Source organism: Aethalodelphis obliquidens, unplaced genomic scaffold, assembly GCF_003676395.1.
Source record: "Aethalodelphis obliquidens isolate GAN/ISIS:26980383/991018 unplaced genomic scaffold, ASM367639v1 scaffold100, whole genome shotgun sequence".
Taxonomy (NCBI): Eukaryota; Metazoa; Chordata; class Mammalia; order Artiodactyla; family Delphinidae; genus Aethalodelphis; species Aethalodelphis obliquidens.
In genome coordinates, this window is record NW_020838044.1 from 2,530,455 (window position 1) to 2,542,454 (window position 12,000).

The 12,000-nt window shown below is 58.9% G+C and overlaps 1 protein-coding gene across 7 annotated transcripts in view; it reads left to right on the forward strand.

Moving 5' to 3' along the window:
* The first annotated feature begins 900 nt into the window (after positions 1-900).
* Positions 901-12,000, forward strand: part of KCNC4 (potassium voltage-gated channel subfamily C member 4) — a 49,749-nt gene continuing 38,649 nt past the window's right edge. For 4 of the 7 annotated variants that reach the window (XR_003430688.1, XM_027096254.1, XM_027096252.1 and 1 more), the window contains exon 1: positions 902-2,912. Coding sequence is in view for 6 of the 7 variants with exons in the window: in XM_027096254.1 (XP_026952055.1) it covers positions 2,244-2,912 (669 nt within the window). In the remaining variant the exon portion in view is untranslated. Of the gene's footprint in view, positions 2,913-12,000 lie in introns of all 7 variants that reach the window. The other 3 variants (XM_027096253.1, XM_027096251.1, XM_027096250.1) reach the window with 2 other exon arrangements.

Sequence of the window (12,000 nt, forward strand, 5' to 3'; positions counted from 1 at the left end):
ACAAAGAGGATTAATTTAAAGATGTGGAAGAGGTCTGGACTTAAAAACAAATTAAAAAAATGAATCTGGACATTGCTCTTGGGATGAGGCCAATGAAGTCGGGCTAGTGCCTAATGTTTTGGGTACAGCAGCTTCTCAATCACTTAGCAAACAGGTTCTCAGAGGCAGGCACTGTGGGAGCTATTAAGGTGAAAAAGCAGTCCGGACTGGAAGAGCTCAGGGTCAGAGAGGGGAGATGAGATAGGAAAAGGGCAAAGTCAGCTTGCAGTGAGTGAAACAGTAGAACCAGGAGGTTGCTCCCTAATAGCAACATATTAAGCCTATTAAGCCGTGGCTCCCTAATAAGCCACGGCTTTAACCTAATGATCTTTCAGGGCAACCTGCCCCACACCCATAACAGCGCCAAGGCTACGGTTTCCTTCCGCCCGCCTAAACCAGGAGATGCTTCTCTGCCCAAGGCCGCCGGGTCCCTTATTCCACCGCGGGGGCTTCGGTGACTGTGACAGAGGCCGCAAGCATAGAGACCACGGGGATCTTGGGCCCAGTTGGGGGCGGAGTCGTCAGGAGGCCCTAACACAGTGTCTGGGGGAGGAGGGGGCAGCCTCCTCCTAGCGACACTGTCTCTCCGCTCTTTCTTCCCCGGCCTCCAGTCAGCCACAATTAACCGGCAACAAAGCGATCAGCTTGGTGGGGACGAGGCAACAGGAGCTGCCAGAAGGGGCGGGAGCAGGTCAGAGGTCAGGGGTCGAGAGCGCTTAGGTGGCAGCCGGACTGCAGTGGGAGGAGCTCTGGGCTCGGGGGAGGCGGGGAGCCGGGCCGAAGGGGGCGGGAGGGGACGGCGGCGGAGGCGCGCAAGGCGTGCAGGCGGCGAGGGGGTTACGCGCCTGGCTTAGCTTGGCTCCGCTCGGCTCCGCGGAGGAAGGCAGAGCTCGGCCGCCGGGGCCCTGCAGCGAGCCGGGTCGGCCCCACGCCACGCCCCGCCCACTCCGCTCCGCGGAGGGCGCACCCGGGCGAGGCGGCGCCGGGAGGAAAAGGCGCCAGCAGAGAGCGGCGTCCGCTACCAACGCCGGAGGGAGACGGAGAGCGCCCAGAGCCGCAGCCCACCGGCGTGGAGGCAACCCCCGACCCTAGGCCACCTCTCGCCCGCCCCCTGCTGCGGGCCAAGGCCAGCGCCCCTCCCGGAGATGGGTAGACGCGTGGATGGCGTGGCTCTCAGCCCCGCCAGATCGCAGGAGCCAGGCGCCGGGGCGCTGCGCTGAGGCTCCCGCTTGTCGCAGCCCAGGAAGCCTGCAGGTGTCCTTGGCCACTCGGCCACCGCCCGGGAGACTCCTTCGCAGTGCCCAGAGCCCTGCTCCCGGGAGCTGCCCCGCCCCCAAGCTCGGCGCCGCGCAGGACGCCCCGTCCGAGGCCCCCCCGCCCCGGCACGGCCCCCGCAGCGCAGCGCCCAGCGCAGCGCAGCTCCCCGCCGCTGTCGAGCCGCGGACGCAGGACCAGAGGCTCGCTCCTGCGGGCGCGCTTGTTTTCCTTGTGCCGCCTCGCTCTGCGCAGCACCCGCCCGCCCGAACGCCGCGTTCCGCTCCGCCCCGCCCGCCATCCGTGCCCTGCGCTGGATTTATGAATGGGGGGAAGAGGCCACATGCCGCCGCCGCCGCCGCCGCCTTGTGTTGACCGCACGCAGCCCGGGCCCGCGGAGCTCCGGCTGCCGTGAGAGCGCCGGCCCAGCCCCGGCAGCCGCTTGGAGGACTTGTTGCTGCTGCGTTGCTTCCGCCGCCGCCGCCGCAGCTCCCGGGTCTCGGCGCGGACTGGGAGCCAGAGGGTGGCCCGTGTGAGTGTGAGCGCGCGCAGTGCGCCTGGACAGTGCGCTTCCCCGTCTGTTGGGGGGTGCAGGGGGGCGTGTCCCGGGCCCCGAGCGTCTGGGTGTCCAGTGCTAGCGGGGGAAGTGTGTGTGTGCTAGCCCTGACTCCCGGGCGCCTCGCTTGGGTCCTCGGCTCTCCTTTTCCCCTCCTGCCTCCCTCCCCGGCGCTGCCAGCCCAAACCGCAACCACCTGTGCCCGCGAGAAATCCAACTCCTCCCGCTCCGCGCCCCGGGGGGGAGGCAGGGGCAGGGCCACGCCGCAGAGGGGGCCGCCGCGGCCTCCTGCCTCCTCCTGGTCTCCTCCCCCTCCCCCGTCTGACGCTGCCTCCTCTGGAAGGGTGTTTGGAGGGCAGCGGCCGCCCCAAGCCGAAGCCCCGCAGCGCTTCTTATGATCAGCTCGGTGTGTGTCTCCTCCTACCGCGGGCGCAAGTCGGGGAACAAGCCTCCGTCCAAAACATGTCTGAAGGAGGAGATGGCCAAGGGCGAGGCGTCGGAGAAGATCATCATCAACGTGGGCGGCACGCGACATGAGACCTACCGCAGCACCCTGCGCACCCTACCGGGCACCCGCCTCGCCTGGCTGGCCGATCCCGACGGCGGAGGCCGGCCCGCGTCCGATGGCGGTGGTGCAGGCAGCAGCGGCGGCGGTGGCTGCGAGTTCTTCTTCGACCGGCACCCGGGCGTCTTTGCTTACGTGCTCAACTACTACCGCACGGGCAAGCTGCACTGCCCCGCCGACGTGTGCGGGCCTCTGTTTGAGGAGGAGCTCACCTTCTGGGGCATCGACGAGACCGACGTGGAGCCCTGCTGCTGGATGACCTACCGGCAGCACCGCGACGCCGAGGAGGCGCTCGACATCTTCGAGAGCCCAGACGGAGGCGGCGGGGGCGCGGGGCCCGGCGACGAGGCTGGCGACGATGAGCGGGAGCTGGCCCTGCAGCGCCTGGGGCCCCACGAGGGAGGTGCGGGCCCCGGCGCCGGGTCCGGGGGCTGCCGCGGCTGGCAGCCCCGCATGTGGGCGCTCTTCGAGGATCCCTACTCCTCCCGGGCGGCCAGGGTGAGTGGCAGGAGCCTGGGTCTTCTCTTGGACCGAGACTGGCCGACTTTTACCACCGCCTCTCTCCCAAATTCCCCTGCTTTCCATGGGCCCCCAGGGGAATCATCCTCGCCCCCAGCGCTTCATCAGGAGATTGCACACTTTTGCGCTCCTGACTTACTACTTGGACCTAATCCCAGCTCCTGCTTTAAGGCATCCCCCTCCCAGCGAGTGGGGTGCTCTTAGCTGAGCTCTTCCACCCCCTTCTTCCTGCACAGGTGGCCTCTCTACATCTACCCCCAATTCCTCTGAAGGACAGAGTCCTGGAGAACTGGAGTGGGGCCTTGTGCTGGAGTCAGGCAGGATTTGGGGGAAAAAACTAGAGTGTAAGTGGCTACTGTGGCAGTTCCTTGTGTCCCATCTCGTTGAAATCCTCCCAGCAGCTCAGTGTGCTGGGAACTATGAGTTCTAGAGAAGGGGCCCCGGGTTTCAGCCTCTTCAGCCGTAACAGGCAGAACTGGGACCAGAACCCAGGCCTCTCATCCAGGTTTGGGAGAGCCCTTCTTTTTCCCAGGAAGATAAGTCAAGATGCCTGCCCCACGCCACGCCCCTGAGGCTTCCTGGACACCTGGGTTATCCTGGCCTCTGCGGGGATGAGGGGAGAGTCAGACAGGAAGAGCCTAATGTTGCGGGCCCTTGGGGCTCCCGCGGCCAGTGGCCAGCCACAGGCTGCCTGGTGATGGTCCCAGATTTGTTGCCGCTTCTTTCTTTCTACTGCAGCACAAACTGGCTTCCCAGAAAGCCCTGGTTCAGGTTACTGCTTGAAATAGGTGATGGGGATGGGGGCAGGGGGGAGAAGTGTAGGTTGATTTAGGCAAGATCTAGTCCCTTCCCACCATTCCCTCCCCAAGTCAATCCAGTTTCCTCTAACCCGCTTAGGTGGAAGCGGGTAGAGGGGAAGGTAGGCTTGGGCATCTAAAAAGAAAAAAACACCCATGAAGGATGGCTTCAGATTCTTTAAAAAAGAGACCCCTGGGGGTTGGTGTCTGATCTCATGGATGGCAGCCTGAAGCCTGGCTGGGGTCTGTCTGGGAGACAGGAAAGAGCTGCGTGATGTGTTGGTTCTGGGGACTGCCCCCTACTGTGGAAGCTGGTAGTTTCCTCTGGCATCCCAAGTCGTCATGTTAGTGAGTCTCAGAGCCCTGCCGCACTCCCCAGCACCTCCTGTGCTGGGCCTCAACCCAGTCATGGCAGAAAAAGTTACACTCCCCTCACTCCCCCAGGGGAGGGCAGGAGATTGGGAAACGGGGCTGCAGGGAGGGGCTAGGCTGGCATAAATGCTCTACCAGGGCACATGCATCTCCTGCGTGGAAGAGGAGGGAGGAGCAGAGGGCTCAGTGGCTGAGGCGTACCATCCCAGGGCAGCCACTGGAAGGTGGGGACCTTTTTCTGGGACTGAGAGCAAAGCTAGGGTGCCGCTTCTGTTTGCCCTGGCTGGCTGTGAGTCCCATGGGCTTCTCATGCAGTCCTCTAACCCTGCTACATGTTCGCTCTTGGCTGTGTGCAGGAGGGCAGAGACAAGTGCAGATCCTTCAGGCTCTTTCGAAGTTGGGGGTGGGGGAGGAGAAGGCAGATTTAGCTTGATGGAGTGGGGCAAAGGGGGCAAGCCAGGGAGGCAGGAATGAGATGAGGTGGTTAGGGGCCCTATTACCGAGCATTCTGGGGCCTCTGAGGACTTTTCATCTGCTCAGGTTCCTCCCCCTTTGATTCCAAAGGACTGCACCATCAGTGAGTTTATTTTCTCCTCAACTCACCGCAGAGTGGTCCAGCCGGGGCTCTCTGAGTAAGCTCAGAGCCTGGTTAGCCCCTGGAAATCCTCCAGGAGCCCAAGATACTTGGCCCTTTGGATGTGGAATCACAGCAGCCAGGGCAATCCAGTTGAGGTCAGAAGTTTGGGGCTGGGTTGGGTAAATTCTTCCCACTTAACGAAGAAACCAGGATTCAGGGGTGTTAAGTGTCGTCACAGATCCTTAACTAATAAATAACAGAGCCGGCAAATCACCCCAAGTAGCCTGCCGTCTGGGTATTAATACTGGTGTGCACAGCCATATGGAGCTTTGGTGGCACTCGTGTCAGAAGGGGCTTGCCTCCTGCTGAGACGCACAGGCAAAGGCAAGCCTTCGGCTGTTCCTGGGACATACAGGGGAGAATACAAAAGTTTAAAAAATTCATTGATAAACAACCACCATTTATTTAGCGCACCATGCAGGTACTTTGCGTTAATCTCTAATCCTCCCAGTAAACTTACAGCGGAGGTATTATCCCCATTTAATAGACTGAGGCTGTGAGAGGGTAAACAACTTGCCTGAGGTCGCACAGCTAGAGAGCTGTGGGCTGTGACTCAAAGCCAGGGCTCCCTCGCTACCCAGCCCTTGCTCCTCGGGTGATAACATGTTCTTGCCACTGAAGGCGGCTGTTTTTTGAGGTGGATCGTTCGTTACTCTGGTCTGGGAGGTGGCCTGAGGTTTTGTACCTCCCGTGGATGACATCAGAAAACCAGGGGCAGTTGGGGACATCAGAAGGGACACTTACTCGGTTATGCCTCCAGGCCTGAGGGTCTGAGGTGCTGGGGTTCTGGGGCTATGCCCGCCCTGCTCTGTTTACACCAGGCCAATAATACCCCCTGCCCCTGTGCTGTCCCCTGGGTCTGTGCACATACCTTCCCTCCCTCGGCCTCCTCCCTCTGCCTCCCTGGAGGAAGAGGGAGGGGCCTGCAGCACTGCGGTGGGCTTGGGGCGCTCACTGAGGGCCAGTAAGGGCAGAGGAGCGGGGCGCTGCCCCGGGCATCTCTTTGCATACAGCAGCTGGTCATTTGAGTAGTGCGTTATGACAGGAACAAAACAGATACAAACGGAAAGTGAATTGAGCTGATTATGGGAGCCTGTTGCCTAGCTACCGGCCTGGCCCGCAGAGCCATTCCTGTTCAGGCAGGCTCCAGCCTGGGTGCTCGCCCTGCTCCCTTCACAGCGGCTGGGTCCATGGACAGCTGCTGCTGTGGTTCTGTTCCCATGGCCTGACCTGGGAGCAAGCACAGGAGGCAGGCTGGTCCTGTCCCCCTCTGCCCACTGCCCGTGGTCCCAGGCAGAGGGAGGGCTCAGCAATGGCAAGGGTGGCTTCCCAGACTGAGGCGGACCAGTCAGGGTTTGGGCAGCAACCGGAGCTCTAGGATCAGGCCTTCCTCCTTTTCTGAGGGCAGACAGGAGGCCTGATGAATGGGACCCTGGGACACTCACCTTCCTCATCCCCAGTCTCCAGAGGTCCCAGGGGCTGAGCTGGCTTTAGTCCAGTTATCAGCCCTATTAAGGATGATAGCTCTCCTTTGGCTAAATCAGTACCTAGATTGAGTTTTCTCATGGCGTTTCCCCTCTGAGTAGAGGAGGTGACCCCACGGGATCCCACTGCCCCAAGAGGCAGCTGCAGCTGGGGTTTCACACTGCTTGGGCATGCTGTGCCAGTTGTCAGGTGCTGGCACACCTGCACTTTTTTCTAATATCTTACCTGACCCATGTGAGGCAGGGATTATTAACCTCAGCCTTCAGAGAAGGAAACGGAGACCCAGAGGGGCTTGTTCAAGGTCGCATAGCTGGTGGTAGAACTAGGATCCAAGCCCAGATCTTGTGCGTCCACGTCTGTGCTTGTCCCCGGCTTCGGCCGCCTCCTGGGGCTTCTGCTTGGAGAGGGCCCCTGACTTCAGGAGGGCCCTTCGGAAGGGGAGGGCCCTTCTGCTCTCCTCCCATCTCTTCCTTCGCTTCTCCCTCCAAACTAAAGGCTCTGTCTCCTTGCTCCCTAGAATTGCTCACACCTGAGCTTGCTTTCTCTTTCTTTCCCTCACTGTGGGGCTTTTTATAGGACAAAAAGAAAGGGGGCTTGGTTAAGAGAAGAGACTAGGTGTTCCGTGGCCCAGGCAGAGGAATGAAACCGAGGCCTTCTAAGAAGGACATGCAGAGCTCGCTTCCTGCTCACCCCATCTGAAGGCCCCAGCTTCTCCGGCCTGGGTGTTGCCTGGGACCAGCCAGTCGGTGGGCATGACAGGCTTCTGAGTGAGGGCCAGGACCCGCAGTCCCATGCCCTCTGGGTGAGGAAGGGCCAGGAACCTGAGCCCAGGAGACTGGGTGCCCCAGCTTCCGCGGCACCCTTAGGGTCGCAGTGCCAGCATGCCCCAGGGCAGCCCCTCTACCGCCTTCCCGGGAACAGGAGCAATGTTAGGCCGAGGGCTGCAGGCCTCCCCCACCCCTGCCCTGAGGCAGCCTCCCAGTCTCCTCCTGGGTTTGTTTTCTGTTTTCCTCTCTTGTTCTGAACAGACCAACATTTGTCTCTGAACATCTTGTCTCTGGATGATGAGGTGTTTCTGTTTGTCTCCGTTTGGGGTGGGGTGTAAAGTGGGGGAAGGGATAAAATAAACTTGGGCTATTTTGGAGAGTTGGGGGAAGAGCAGGCAGGAACAGAGTTAGGCGGCTGGGCCTTGGGAACCGGGAGCCCCCAGGCCCTTCACCTCCACCTGTGGTCCGCGTCAGCCTGGGATGCTGAGCGCAAGGGTACTCAAGCCAACTTTGTTCCTCGGCAGCCAGCCTGCCACGACCTGGCCCAGCTCCCTGCTGGAGACTTCTCTGGGCTGGGTGAAGGTTACTGGCCCCCGGCAGGGGTCCCCATCAGGCAACTGGCTTGACCCACCCCTGAGAGCCGCAGAGTCTTGAGAGCCCAGGTGCCTGGAGGGATTCCTAGGCATCCCTTTGTCACCTCTAGTCCCAGTGAGTGAGACAGATGATCTCTCCTCGTGACAGGCTCCCCAGGACCAGGAGAGGGGGCAGGCAGTCACCTTGGCTTCAGTCATTCAGGAAGCATTTATTGAGCACTTACTACCTGCCAGACGCCAGGCTGGCCTCTATACATAGAAAGACGAGTTAGAGGTGGTCCCTGTTCCTAAAGAGAACCACATCAGGTGGAGTAGGTGGCAGCTGGGGAAAACTGAGTGACAAGAAATGGTAATAATAATACAAGGTAGATCAGGAGAGGGGCCACAGTAGTCTTAAAACATGAAGTTCAGTGGAAGGTGAGAGGGGGAAGTGATAAGTCCCACCTCTGTGTGCGATGAGGTTTTGTTTGGAGGGGGGCTGGTATGCAGGGAAGCTTCAACAAGGAAACAGAAGTTAAACTGGGTAGGCCCTGCGTGATAGTGACTTAGCTTCCTTAAATAATTTTTAGAAGGAAGCCAGTTATAAATAAATATATAAATAAATATTCAGTGTGGGTAGTGCCTAACCATGCAGAGTTAGTGAAGAAGGGAATTTCCTGGCCAGGCGACCAGCCAGAGCAGAGAGAGGACAGCATGGGACAGAAAGTCTAAGGGGCAGGGGTGTTTCGACAGATAGGCAAGAACCTGGAATTGCATTTTTCTGGATAAGTTCTCGGCCGGTGACGTGGACTGGCCTGAATTCCTTCTGGGACTCATGGGCTCTAGGCAGCCACGTGGCCCTGAGAGGCCCCAGGTGCTAGCTTGGCAGGGGCTGGGCATGGTAGAGGCTGGCTCTGACACCGGAACCAGAGGGTCCTGGCTCAGGATGGGAAGGCCCAGGGCCAGCCAGGTTCTGCTCTTGGGCAGCCCATGAAGGGAGAGGAGCTGGGGTCCCTCGGCTGGGACCTGGGCATCATAGTACAGGTCCTCACCCAGGAGCCCAGGGACAGCTTAGAGATGCCTTGCCTGGCAGACTTCCTCTCCTTCCCTGCTTCTCAGCCCGCAGGGCTGCCCACTCCCTTTCCAGCACCACCTGGGCACTAGGATCTCACTTCCCCAGAAGGCTCAGCTCCTCATCCCATCCCCTCAGATCTTCCTCTGCAAGTGTCTTTGGCTGTGTTCTCAAATTTCTCTTCTCCTACACTTCATCCTTAATATAGGTTTTTGGGCATGAGTCTTCTTATGTTTATCTGTCCATCTGTCTCCTTGGCCCTTCCTCCTTGGGCTCCCCTCCCCTGCGCCTGCTGATTGTATGCAGTTCCCAATGACTGGTGTCTGTCACCTCCTCCCCACCCCCCCCCAACCCAGCCTTTGCCAGATTTCTGAGCCACTCTAGGCTCGGTGCTAAGTTTTACAAACATCATTTCTTTTAATCCTCAAAATAACCCTATAAGATAGGTACTCTTATCCCGTCAATACATGAAGTATGCTGGTAGCCTCAGGGCCTTTGCACTGCCTGTTCCCGCTGCCTCTGGAGTTCTGCTGGATCTTCACATAACTCATTCCCTCACTCCTTCAGGTCTCTGCTTCGATGTCACCTTGGCACTGAGGCCTTGCCTGACCACCCTATTTGAAATAGCTCCCCCACCCTCACACTTCTTAGCCTCCTTTCTGTTTATTTTTCTCCCTCTTATACCATCTGACATACTCTACTTATTTGTTGACAGTCTCCTTCCACTGGAATGGAAGGTCTAAGGGGCAGGGGTGTTTTGTTTCCTACTGTTCCACAGCACCCAGAACAGTGTCTGGCACATAGTAGGTACTCAGTTTTCCATTTTATGAACAAAGATCCTTAAGGCTCAGAGAGGGTAAGTAACTTGCCCAAGGTCTGGGCAGTAAGTTGCAGAGCCGGACTTGCGTCCAGAAGTGTGTGACTTTACATTACCGCCAAAGACAGTCGTGGGATGAGCTCAGTGAAGGAGGCTGGTCATGGGGCTGGCTCACCAGCTGAAACACCTGGGTCTCTGGAGACAGATGGGTCCCCAACAGGATACAGCCAGCCAGTGTGAGGGGCCCAAGGGAGCAGGAAGCTCGAAGGAGTAGCACTGTCCTTCAGAGAGGCTAGGACCCTCCTGTATCCTCCCAGCTGGCAGGAGAGGGGCTGCTGCTGGCCGAACTAGTCCACACAAGCGGTCTTCTGCTTGGGCAGTTTCGGTTTTTGTTTTCTTTGGCTGCACCGTGCGGCATGCGGTATGCCAGTTTCCCCTCCAGGGATCGAACCCACGCCCACCGCAGTGGAAGCGGAGAGTCTTAGCCACTGGACCGCCAGGGAAGTCCCTGCTTGGGCAGTGTTGACTTCCAGCAGAATCCATGCCTCTGTCCCCACACAGTGGAAAGAACGGACAGCTTCGGCCATGGGAACCAGGCAGGTCACTTCTCCCCAGGTCTCAGTTTCATCACCTATAAAACAGCAGAAAGGGAACTGAATTCAATGACCTTCCGAGTCCCTTTCTCTTCTGTGAAGCAAAGGCTTTGTGATATTTTGGGCTCCAGATCCAACTCGTCCTCAGAAGCTGCGCGCGGGTGTTCATGGAGGCCCCCTCACCTCCTCAGCTCTGTCACCATTTATTGAGCACTTACTGTATGCCAGGCACTTGCTGTGTAGGAGCTTATTTAATCCTACAGTAACACTAGTGGGGGCACTAGTAGTGTCCCATTTTGTAGCGAGGAAACAGGCACAGAGTGCACCGTTTCCCTCACTGAGTAGCAGTGCCGGGATGAGGCACCCAGGCAGCTGACTCCAGGGCTCCTTAGCTCTCCTTTGCCCTCAGTCTCAGCTCCCCGAGGCTGCACAGCCCCATGTGTTGCAGGGGCCGATGGGGAGCGCTCTGAGGGGCCCTGCCAGCCTCGCAGGATGGGCCAGCGTTGGGGGGTGGGGGCACTGGATAGGAGGCTCAGGTGTGAGGCCTTGACCTCTGAGCTGGGCAATGCTGCTGCAGCCGCCGCCTCCTCGCTGGTCCCTTTCAGGTCCCAGTCAAGGGTTGAAAGCAGAATGAAAGCAGTATCCCTGCCACGAAAGGGAAAAGCCCCGGTGAAAGGCACCGATTGCAAGCAGGGCCACCACTTACAAAATAACTTGGCTTGGGGAATAATTTAGGGCCCTGAAGGGGTACCTGCATCTATCACCGCTCGGCCTTAGGTCTACCTGTCTGCTTAGGGAGTGAGGGCTTCCTGGGACCAGCCTGGAGGGGCCACAAGGGAGACTGAGGCCCCGTGTAGGTTTCATCAGGGAGGAGTGGATTGTCCCCATCTGTTTGGTCAGAGAGGCCAAGAGGAAAGAGCTCTGAGCTGTGCATCAAGAGACCTGGCCTCAGTTTAATCCTCAACAAGTCATTTGCCCTGTCTCGTGCCTCTGTTGCTCCTGAGAAATGGACACATGTGGCTCCCCTTTCCCTGTCCGCATCCTCTGAGAGGGTGGCAGTGAGGGGTAGAAGTAAGTAGATGGGATGGTTCTGCGTTTAAAAAAAAAAAAAATGAGTGAACACTGCAGGAATTCAGGGGGTTGTTCCCTAATGCAGGAGGGAGGAGTGGTTTGCACCCACTGGGCCTGCTGCAGAAGGAGCCCTTGGGGTAGACTTGAGGAAGGCACCTTGGCCCTGCTGGTGAGAGAGTGGCCCTGGTCACAGCACCCGCCCTCCCCTCCCCTCCCCTCCCCTCCCCTCCCCTCCCCTCCCTGTGCCCTCTACTCAGCCCCGTGGCAGCTCTTCCTGAACTTGTTTTTCCAAATCACCAATTAACTTCACGCTGGGCTCCCAGGTGGGCCAACTCTGCTGGCTAACTTTTCCTCAGAAGAGCACCAGCTTCTGCTTCCCAGGCTTCCTGGCAGATCTGGGATGTGCTGACCCCACCCCTGACCCCAATGCCCTCTGCGTGGGAGGGCGGTGCCAGGACTCGGGGTTCCCGGCATCACCGTGGCCACTGGACAGGTGCCTCCACCGCCTCATCTCTGGATGGCCCTCGAGAGCCCATAGGCTGGAGCTATTTGCCTAATGCCCATGTCAACCTGTATTGTCTTGACAGCCCATTTCTCAGGGGAAGAAAACTGAAACCAGCAAGGGAACTTGAAATTCACCTTCATGGGGGGGGGGCGGGAGGGGTTGGGGGTGGGGGGAGAAGCAGGCAAGAGAAGCTCCAGGCAGAGTTGTCAAGTGGAAAAGCGTGTCTGTGGTCTGCTACCCTGCTTCTCCTAACTTGCCGTTATCTGATCAACCTGTCCGTGTTCAAGTACAAATAAGTCTTACTGTGTGGCGGGTGTCTGTCCCAAGCCAAAGGTACACATTCCTAAGAGTGAAATAGCAGTCATCAGGGAGCTGGCTG